At 36.7% G+C, this 10,361-nt stretch overlaps 2 protein-coding genes across 5 annotated transcripts; one reads left to right on the forward strand and one right to left on the reverse strand.

Moving 5' to 3' along the window:
• The first annotated feature begins 2,153 nt into the window (after nucleotides 1-2,153).
• LOC111910591 (monosaccharide-sensing protein 2) lies at nucleotides 2,154-6,113 on the forward strand. 4 transcript variants are annotated; one of them, XM_023906418.3, is made up of 6 exons: nucleotides 2,154-2,282; nucleotides 2,779-2,881; nucleotides 2,993-3,559; nucleotides 3,645-4,606; nucleotides 4,684-4,871; nucleotides 5,489-6,113. In XM_023906418.3, the coding sequence occupies exons 2-6, from the start codon at nucleotides 2,803-2,805 to the stop codon at nucleotides 5,931-5,933; spliced, it is 2,241 nt and encodes a 746-aa protein (XP_023762186.1). In that variant the 5' UTR covers nucleotides 2,154-2,282; nucleotides 2,779-2,802; the 3' UTR covers nucleotides 5,934-6,113. The 4 variants fall into 4 exon arrangements, with proteins under 4 accessions (XP_023762186.1, XP_023762187.1, XP_023762185.1 ...); XM_023906419.3 differs by having other exon boundaries at nucleotides 2,164-2,205; XM_023906417.3 differs by lacking the exon at nucleotides 2,154-2,282 and adding an exon at nucleotides 2,303-2,502.
• Nucleotides 6,114-7,613: 1,500 nt separating this feature from the next.
• LOC111910590 (homoserine kinase) lies at nucleotides 7,614-9,115 on the reverse strand. Its single transcript, XM_023906416.3, has one exon. It carries the CDS (start codon nucleotides 8,947-8,949, stop codon nucleotides 7,828-7,830), a length of 1,122 nt encoding a protein of 373 aa, XP_023762184.1. The 5' UTR covers nucleotides 8,950-9,115; the 3' UTR covers nucleotides 7,614-7,827.
• Between the last annotated feature and the right edge of the window lie 1,246 nt (nucleotides 9,116-10,361).

Here is a 10,361-nt window from a genome sequence, read left to right on the forward strand (position 1 = left end):
TCAAACTTCGACAACACATCCTATGATGTTCATCTGGGATGATATTACTGATAACAATGTCAATGTAATCGAACATATTAAATATAATGACAAGATTATTGATGTCCCTAAAACATTCCTTCATACTCGTTAAAATAAGGATCATGATTCAACATTTTGTTTCATGCCCTAATCGCAGGCTAGGAGCATGGCCTGTTGATTTCATCGATGTCAACTGTTTATGGAGATTGTGTGTAATTAGTTCCCTTCCAAAGGGGTGTTGTCTTTGAAGATCATCAATCTTAACGATATTTATGAAATTGTGACTTCAAGTAAACAAGTGTTGTATTAAAAATGTATCTACCATAAATCTCAAGACACCAAACAATACCTACAAAATGGTGTTTGACATCTTTCTTAATATGGTAGTAGTTTTGTGATTGGTTCTTTCACGATCATAATAGTAAAGAGGGAGGGTGATAAAACTTTTTTTCGTGGATTCAATTGGATGAACTTATTTTTAGTTGTAGATCTCTATTAGTTGTTGTAAAAATCTAATCCATAAGCAATACGTGTGTAGGAAGATAATGCTACTACAAAACCAATGTGTAATATATGTTTGGAATATGTGTCTAGCTAATGTTAAGACAACTTTAAATATAATCTATGTCGAAAATAGTAAGTTCAAAATGCACATTCTGAAAAGTAGACTCATAATAAGAGATTTCATACAATTTTATGTCATATCTTGCCGTTCACCAAAAAAATAAATGGACTCTATAGTTATCTTGGCAAAAGAGGAAATAATTAATCATATCCTTTAATACTATATACTAAGACTAAGATTTGGTCGATATGGTCATCTTTATAAATATCCAAAAGTTATATAATTAAAAAAAAAAACGACTACCACATAAATAAGAAAAAATGTGTGTTCGTTAGATCATTGACAAATTCATTATAATTTCACGTCGATTTGCCAAAATATTTTCTATTCTTACACCTTTCCATCCTTCAAATTCTCTACGAGATGTGCACAAAAAAACGGTTTGAAAAAAACGAAATTACAATCCGACGGATTTATGAAAAAAATAGTTTTATACAAACTAATTCAATTTAAAATTGAACCGCCACTTTACCAGTTTGAGATTTGAGATTTTTCTATAAAACAGTGTAATAATATAATTTTTATTAAAACTAGCAAGATGCTAGTAAAATAAAGACACTACAAGAGGAAATAACCTCTATTAAACAAACAAAATAAACATTGTGAAATAATATTGTTAAAGTAGACCCCTTTCCTTGGTTTTTCTACTGAAAAAGTTTAGAAGTTCCGAAAAATCCAAAAAAACCCAAGTAGTTGTATGTACAACTTAGGGATGAGCATTTGATGTGCAAAGGGATCGGAAAAAACTGAGACCGAAACCATTGTATTCAATCCAGTTCTCGGTTCTCCATTTCCTTCTAAATCGGTTCTTAGTTCGGTTCGGGCCAGGTTTGAAACCAAACACATCTTTAAAGAACACACTTACTTGTATAACCAAACTGGAACCAATTGGAATTGGGGTATTGTGTCTGGTTCTCGGTTCTTCATTTCCTGATTCTTCAGTTCTCGCTTTGGTTCCTAACCTATGTTCATCCTTGATACAACTACATCCAAACACTTCCTTTCCTGATCTTGCTTTCAACCGATTTTGCAGCTGTCCTATATGCTTGAACTTTTTTTGCCCCTAAACTAGTTTTGCCTCAACTTGGTTTTACTCTGCATTACTTTTGCATCAAACTAGTTTTCTTACCGTAGGAAAAACACTAACCGGTTTTAAAACCAATCCAGTTTGATTTGAAAAAAGGGTATGTCCACCTCTCATGCTCACCAATGCCAAAGTACATGAAGGACCATTATTACAAAAGTAGTTGTCAAATGACAAAATGTGTAAATGATCGACTAACCCATGTAGATGATTGAATATCCCAGGGGACTATTTTTGTAACATTGCCATTTTGTGTACCATCAAGATTGCTGACGCCAACACTTTAAGTGTCGTTCAGCCAGCGGAGCAAAAAGAACTGTACTTAAGTTAAGTCACTCAAATTTTCAGAAAGCTCCCTCAACTTATAACCATTTGACCATTCTAGTCCCTGAATAGTGAATTCATCTTCTAGTCGACTGATCGAGACGTTTTTCAACATGAAGTAGACAAGTCTTGGACTCTCACCCAAACAACGGTATCTCTCTCCTTCTCTCTCGAAGTTTTCTTTCTACATTCAAATGAAGCAAGTATTTGTTTGATTAGTAATTTGGGGTATTCTTTCTACTTTCCTACTATTTCCCCACTATACATATAATTGATAACAATTCAATCATTAATTTTTGATTCCCTTTTCTTGTTTCCTTTTAATCTGAATCAAATGCACACAACCCAGTGAGCTCAACTTCACTCATATCACTTCTCAAGTGAGATAAAACGATTCATCTAATCACCATAGATTTGCACCGTTTGTTATTCATATCACAAATCGCCGGTAATTGAAACAAATCTCAGATTCATCGTCTTCAAACAGACATGAATCTTGGATTTACGTTTTTGCGAATCCTTTCAATTCTCATATCTATCCCCTAAATTATCTCTTTTTTCTTATTTAAACGTTAGTAGACATCACATATAGCGTTATCTCAAGATGGGTTTATCGCAATTTGATCGCTTGATCTGTTATTTTGTGTCTATCTACTTGTGTGTCTCTGTGTGTGTTTTCTTTTGTCGATTTACTGAATTGGGGTTTTGATACTTTCATCTACAGCGTAGTAGAGAAGAAGTTAGGAAGATGAGCGGAGCTGTGCTAGTTGCCGTTGCCGCCGCCGTTGGTAACTTGCTTCAGGGATGGGATAACGCCACTATCGCCGGTAAGTTACTTAAAAAAAACCAGATCTTCATTGATCCATTGCTCCAAATCTCAAAATTCTTCTTAAAAAAAGTATAATTTAACAAACAATCGGTGTTGTTTTGCGATTTAGGGGCTGTGTTGTACATAAAGAAAGAGTTCAAATTGGAAAGCGAACCAACAATCGAAGGTCTAATCGTGGCCACATCCTTGATCGGAGCGACCTTGGTGACAACTTTCTCCGGCTCAGTAGCAGATTCATATGGCCGACGACCGATGCTCATCATCTCTTCTATCCTATACTTCGTTAGCGGTTTAGTCATGCTTTGGTCACCCAACGTTTACATCCTTCTATTAGCTAGACTACTAGATGGTTTGGGGATCGGATTGGCTGTCACTCTTGTCCCTGTTTATATCTCCGAAACAGCTCCGCCGGAAATCAGAGGTTCGCTCAATACTCTGCCGCAGTTTACAGGTTCCGGCGGGATGTTCCTTTCTTACTGTATGGTGTTCGGAATGTCATTAATGGAATCACCCAACTGGCGATTGATGCTCGGCGTTCTTTCAATCCCTTCTCTAGTTTACTTCGTCCTCACCATCTTTTTCTTGCCGGAATCTCCCCGGTGGCTCGTGAGCAAAGGTCGAATGCAGGAAGCGAAGCAAGTCTTACAGAGGCTACGTGGCAAAGAAGACGTCTCAGGTTAACAATTTCACCAATTCTCTATCTTTCGTAACGAAACATCACATCTGTAAACTTTCTGATTTTTTTTTTCCCGATTTGACAGGTGAGATGGCGTTACTAGTGGAAGGTCTTGGAGTCGGCGGTGAAACCTCCATCGAAGAATACATAATCGGACCTGCAAATGATCTTGAACACGAACAAGACGAAGCTGCTAAAATCAAACTATACGGTCATGACGCTGGGGTTTCATGGATCGCTCGACCTGTCACCGGTCAAAGTATGCTCGGAATTGCATCTCGTCAAGGAAGCACTATAAACCCTAGTGGCGTCCCACTTATGGACCCACTTGTCACCCTCTTCGGAAGTGTCCATGAAAAGCTTCCAGATGCGCATGGTAGCAAAGGCAGCATGTTGTTCCCACATTTTGGGAGCATGTTTAGTGTCACTGGAAACCAACCTAAACATGAAGATTGGGATGAAGAGAGTGTCGGTAGAGATGGTGGTGATGATTCCGGTTCCGATGTCGGAGGCGGGAATAACGATTCTGATGATAATCTCCACTCCCCGTTGATTTCCCGACAAACCACAAGTTTAGAAAAGGACATGATTCAACCGGCTTCACATGGAAGCATTCTAAGTGTTAGAAACAGTAGTGTGGTCGGAAACAACGCCGGGGAATTGAGCAGCACTGGAATTGGCGGCGGGTGGCAGCTGGCGTGGCAGTGGACGGAAAGAGAAGGGCAAGATGGTAAAAAGGAAGGCGGGTTTAAGAGGATTTATTTGCATCAAGAAGGCGGGACCGGGATCGGAGGGTCGCAACGCGGGTCGTTGATTTCGGTTGCTGGCGGTGATATGGCGGCGGATGCCGGTGATGTTTTTCAGGCGGCGGCTTTGGTTAGTCAACCCGCGCTTTATTCTAAGGATCTTGTGGATCAGCACCCGGTGGGACCCGCTATGGTGCACCCATCTGAAGCGGCTATGAAAGGAACGAGTTGGAAGGATCTTTTTGAGCCCGGGGTTAAACATGCTTTGTTTGTTGGTGTTGGGCTTCAGATACTTCAACAGGTAAATATAAATTGGAATTTGGAAACTTTTTTGTTTATTGAATTTTTAATTTTTAAATTTTTTTTTGTTATTTGCAGTTTTCGGGCATCAATGGAGTTCTTTACTACACGCCTCAGATTCTTGAGGAAGCGGGTGTTGGTGTTCTTTTATCAAATTTGGGAATTAGTTCGACTTCATCGTCTCTTCTTATTAGTTGCATTACAACTTTGTTGATGCTTCCTTGTATTGCTGTGGCAATGAGGCTCATGGATATTTCTGGAAGAAGGTAATTAGTTACTTTCTTGAAATTTTGTATTAAAGGGCATTAACGTCTTTTACACAAACAAAAGTTTTGATGCAAGTCTTTGTCCCACCTTTTTGAGTTTGACAAAAAGTTGAAATTTTTGTCCCGTTCACATCAATCTAATCTAACGTCAAACACAGTACACAATAGTCTTATTTTATTCTGTCTTGTCTTGTCATGTGTAACAAGCGGGGTCTCAAGGGACAAAATGTCATTTTGTTATTTTACATTGGGTTCAATGAAAGAAATAGCAATATTTTTTCGTTAATACGTTTATTATAACATCCTACTTTCATTTTTTCTATCACAACATCAAACTTTGAAAAATCTATTGATTATAGCAATTTCATCCGAATACAAAGCAATTTTCACTGCTATAATTGGGTACGTTTTTCAAAGTACAAAATTCAGAAAAAAGTTAAAAGTAAAATGCTATAATCATGTTGACTTTTTAAAGTAGAACGTCTTCTTCGTAAGAATTTTTTAAAGTACAATGCTCTAATAAAAAAAATTGAAAGTAAAGACGCTACGAATAATGATACCCAACAAGTCTTTTTCATGTTCTAATATCTTTAAAACTATGTTATTGCAATTTGTAGGACTCTTTTATTGACAACAATCCCGGTGTTAATCTTAACCCTCGTAATCTTGGTGGTGGGAAGTGTAATCGACTTTGGAAGTGTAGTAAACGCCGCCATTTCAACCGCTAGTGTGGTGGTGTACTTTTGTACTTTCGTGATGGGCTTTGGCCCAATTCCCAACATCTTATGTGCGGAAATATTCCCAACAAGAGTCCGTGGACTTTGCATTGCCATTTGTGCCCTTACATTTTGGATATGTGACATCATCGTGACATACTCACTCCCGGTTCTTCTCACTTCCATTGGTCTCTCGGGTGTTTTTGGATTGTACGCGATTGTGTGTGTGATCGCGTGGGTGTTTGTGTTCTTGAAGGTTCCGGAAACAAAAGGAATGCCACTTGAAGTTATTACCGAGTTCTTTGCAGTTGGTGCAAAACAGGTTGCGGCCGCAAAGGGTAACTGATTTCGGTGACGTTTTTTGGAGCGCGCGCGTGTGTTTTGGTTTGGTTTAAATTTTGTTGTGATTGAAATGGAAAAATTCAAATTTTTAGTTGTTTATGTTGTAATAGCTTTGTACCAAATGTCTTTTAACATTTGTATTTTTTCCCTTTTTAAATTAATGCACCAAGTTTAGGCCCGAAAATCTTTTTGTCTCATCAACTTTTACCCCTTTATATAAAATCTTTAAGTAGAATTGTGGTTTATGGTTATAGGTAAAGATTATATAAGTAATGTATGGGCAAATGATATAAAAGTAAGTTTGGTAGAAATGTACGAATTTATCCTTTTACGTATTTTAGGTTCATTAAAGTCGGAGGTTTGCAATTTTTTTTTTCTTTCTAATTTTACCTTTTTGTTTATTTCTGATTCATTAAAGCTATTATGTTTGACAGCAATGTTCATTAAACCAGCAAAAAGCGTACTCTAGCTTTAATGAAACAAAAATACGCAAGAGGAAATATGCAAAAGGGTAAACTTGTACATTTCTAACAAACTTAAGAGTTTTTGTCATTTTCACATATTGTATTTTATTTTTTATCCATAATAACAATGCATTTATGTCCTTTTTTACCTGTTATAACAATGTACATCATTTTTAGTCAAGATAGCAACATACTTGCATTTTGCTACTCATATTGGCAATTTACTTTATTTGTTACATGTTGATATTTAATGGAAAAGATATGTAAATATGTTGCTATTATGTATAAAAGATAAAATTATGTTTTTATTATAGGTAATGTATTTGCTATTATTTGTTAAAAAATATAAATAAGTTGCTATTATGGGTTAAAAATTGTATATACATTGCAATCTATGTGCTTTATTTTTTTGTTTGGCATATAGTGCTTTCATTTTTTTAAATTATAGTTTTCTTTTTTCCTTTTTTGTTTCTCTTAAGCATTATGATTTAAAAAGAAATTTCTTGTTAAAACATTGTACTTTCAAAAAGTATATCAATATGCAACATTGTAATTTTACCTTTTTTCTTATAAACAAAAATGATTTAAAAGCAAATTCAAATATAGCATTGCAATTTTAACCTTTTCCTTGTTAAGACAATATAAACTGAAAATTAACCAAATATTTAACACAAAAATGTTTTGTATTTGGATGACATTTGATATATCGGAAATCAAGACATAGATTATTTAGATGTATAGTGCCAAGAAATGCAAAGATGATTCTTTTATTTATGGGCTAAAAGTAAGAAACACTTATGTACTTTCATTTATTTGTGCATTATAACATCTTTTTCATTTCGTTCTATAATAGTATTTGTACTTTCTTTTTTTTTAAGCATTCTACTTAAAAAAGGATGCCCAATTATAATATTGTAAACTTTTTTTTAGGACATTATACTTTGCTTTATCAAATTTTAGCAATGAAGATGCCATACATTTGGAATTTTGTATGACATTGCTAAAACTGGATTTATTGTTAGTGCTCACGAAATTGAAAGATGATTTTATTTGAGGGCTTAAACACAAAAAGATGATTATGTACTTTCATATATTTTTGCATTATATCATCTTCCATTCAATTCTTTCTATTATCATGTAATACTTTCAATTTTTTCTTACCAAAACATTGTTGTTTGAAAAACACAACTAATTATAGCATATACATTATAAAAGGAAAATGTTGCAATAGTGAAAATTCTTTGCTAATTTCGTAGGCAAACTTAACCAATCGTCACACAATCATCAAAGAAATCAAAAAAATACAAACTTTTCAACATTCAAGATTAGCTTCTGAGCCATAGACCAAAGTTCTTAAAAATAGCCAATTTTTATTTCATCAACAAACTCAGAAAGCTTACCCATTATCATGATTCAATGATTTCATCTTCATAATTATCTGGAAATGCTACTAACAAGTCTAGCACCAACTCTGTCCAATTGCTTCACCATAGCCACAGCTTTCAAATTTCCTTCCGCCATGAAAGCTTCCACCATCTTCTCCCCAATCTCCCTCCCTTTTTCCTCGTTATCTGTAACAGCCACCGCAGTTGGCCCTGCTCCACTGATCGTACACCCATAAGCCCCTGCCTCAAGTGCAGCCTTCTTCACAGCATCCATTCCCGGAATCAATGGCGCCCTCCTCGGTTCCACTATCTTATCAGAAGACAACGCCTTTCCAAACCCCTTCAAATCCCCCTGCAACACCGCCGCCACCAAGGCACCTGCTTGACTACTGTTCCATACATGGTGCGACATTGTTATCTCTTTTGGTAACGCCGCCCTCATCTTCTTCGTCGGCGCTTCGAATTCCGGATTCACCAAGACGAAATAGAGGTTTTTGTCGACCGGAAACTGCAACGGAATCAGCTCTAAAGGATCGTAGCTCCGAACGAGAACGAAACCACCCATGATTGCCGGCGCAATGTTATCAGCGTGGTATCCGGATACTTTAGCTTCCGATTCAAGCCCTGCGAGGACTAAATCCAATGCAGGTAACTTTCCACCAAAAATCTCATTAACGGCGATTGCCGCGGCGGCGGCACTAGCGGCGCTGGAACCGAGACCGCTTCCGAGGGGGAGACCCTTTTCTAGAGATAGAGAGAGGCCGACGGATCGGATGTTGAGCATCTTCATGACAGAAATGGCAGCAATCCCAGCGCAATTCCAGATAGGGTTTTTGCTGAGCTTATTGGCGGAGTTGCCGGTTCCGGTGATTTCGGTGATTGAGACCTCGCCAGGGTGAACTTGGGGGTCGATTTTGAGGGTGACATAGTCTCCGATCCCGTCGACTGCGCAACCGAGAAAGTCAAACCCAGGGCCGAGGTTGGCTACGGTGGCGGGGGCGAATGACTTGACGGCGGTGTAAACGGGTTCGGGTTCGAGATTTGTAGTGACGGATAGATTGCAGCGGAAAGACGATGGGAGATGAAGTTGGGATTTGTTTGAAAGATTAGTAGTGAATGGGAAAGAAGAAGGGATGGTGAATGAAGGTTGATGGTGATGACAAATCGCCATTTTTAGTTGCAGAGAGCGTGGTGGTTGGTGAGGAGGAGCCGCCGATGTGTATTGACCTTTGGGGGTTAACAGTGGTTTTGTTGGGTGCTGAAGTGCACCCTATTTGTTGTTTATTTGTTGTTGGAATCTGACAAATTGAAACGCATTGTGTTTGGGATTGTTTGTTAATCTGAAGCTCGTAGGCGAGAGTGTTATAAAAAAACTAATACTAATAATAATAATAATAATAATAATAATAATAATAATAATAATAATAATAATAAAAAAACTAATACTAATAATAATAATAATAATAATAATAATAATAATAATAATAATACGGAAATGATCAAAAGAAACGTAAAGGTTGAGAATACGATAACAATTTTGGACCAATGAATATATAAGGGCATAATAGTAATTGTATAGACAAGCAAATTTAAGGGGTGTTTGGCTTAGCTTTTCAAACCCCAAAAGTTTTTTTTAGAAAGTTACAAAAAATCATGATTTCTTAACTTTTCCAAAAACTTCATTTTCCTTATGTAAAAACTTCAAAAGTGGCTTTTATAACTAGTTTGCCAAACATCTTTTGTTTTTTTTTCTTTTCCAAAAAAGACTTTTGGCTGTGAAAAGCTAAGTCAAACATCCCCTTAGTCTTTGTGGTTTGCAAAAACTTTTGATAGGGTCCAAAAATTTTCCTATTTGCATGGAATATCTAAAATCAAAACTTTTACGTGGTTTTGGTCCAAATAAACATGTAAAGATTATTTTACCCTTATTATTTCTTTTTTACATTTTTTATTTATTTCAAAATTTAAATAATTATAAAAAAAATAAAAAATAAAACAACACCCCGATCCCTCTCCATTGTACCCCACTCATTTTCTCACTCCCTCTCTCTCTCTCTCTCTCTCTCTCTCTCTCTCTCTCTCTCTCTCTCTCTCTCTCTCTCTCTCTCTCTCTCTCTCTCCTAACATTTCTCCTGCAACTTCTAGATGAAAGAACTAGACCAGATCCATCATCACCTACCACCAGCAACCTCGCCAATCTCCGGCCACCTCTCCCATCTTCGATATCCATCACCCACTCGACCCCACCTAAACTTATTGTAGCCTCTCTATCTCTCTAGATTTCTAGGTATGAACATACAAATTCGTATGAAATCATTTATGGTTCTGAGTACGAAATACTCTTCTGTAATCTCCCCATTCTTGACCCTATTAAATGGAACCCACAAATCAGCTTTTCTCTCCAATGCTCTATCCTAATCACCAACAACCATCGTCCCTAAATTTGAAACTCTAGCCCTTCTCAGCGTATCCAAGAAATCAGAATCATCAGAAAACTCGATTTCTCAAGAACTAACATGCAACAACAAAATTGTTTGAAAACTCCTACTTGAAGCACTTCAATGACGACATCGATTCAGTCTC

The sequence above is a fragment of the Lactuca sativa genome, chromosome 8 (genome assembly GCF_002870075.4).
Source record: "Lactuca sativa cultivar Salinas chromosome 8, Lsat_Salinas_v11, whole genome shotgun sequence".
In the NCBI taxonomy this organism is placed as follows: domain Eukaryota; kingdom Viridiplantae; phylum Streptophyta; class Magnoliopsida; order Asterales; family Asteraceae; genus Lactuca; species Lactuca sativa.

What these genes read in the sequence shown, in the direction of transcription:
- LOC111910590 (XM_023906416.3), bottom strand. Translation starts at nt 8,949, where the DNA reads ATGGCGATTTGTCATCACCATCAACCTTCATTCACCATCCCTTCTTCT.
- LOC111910591 (XM_023906418.3), top strand. Translation starts at nt 2,803, where the DNA reads ATGAGCGGAGCTGTGCTAGTTGCCGTTGCCGCCGCCGTTGGTAACTTG. An exon ending in GGCTTCAGATACTTCAACAG is followed by an intron (nt 4,607 to 4,683) that starts GTAAATATAAAT and finishes TGTTATTTGCAG; the next exon opens with TTTTCGGGCATCAATGGAGT. An exon ending in ATGGATATTTCTGGAAGAAG is followed by an intron (nt 4,872 to 5,488) that starts GTAATTAGTTAC and finishes TGCAATTTGTAG; the next exon opens with GACTCTTTTATTGACAACAA.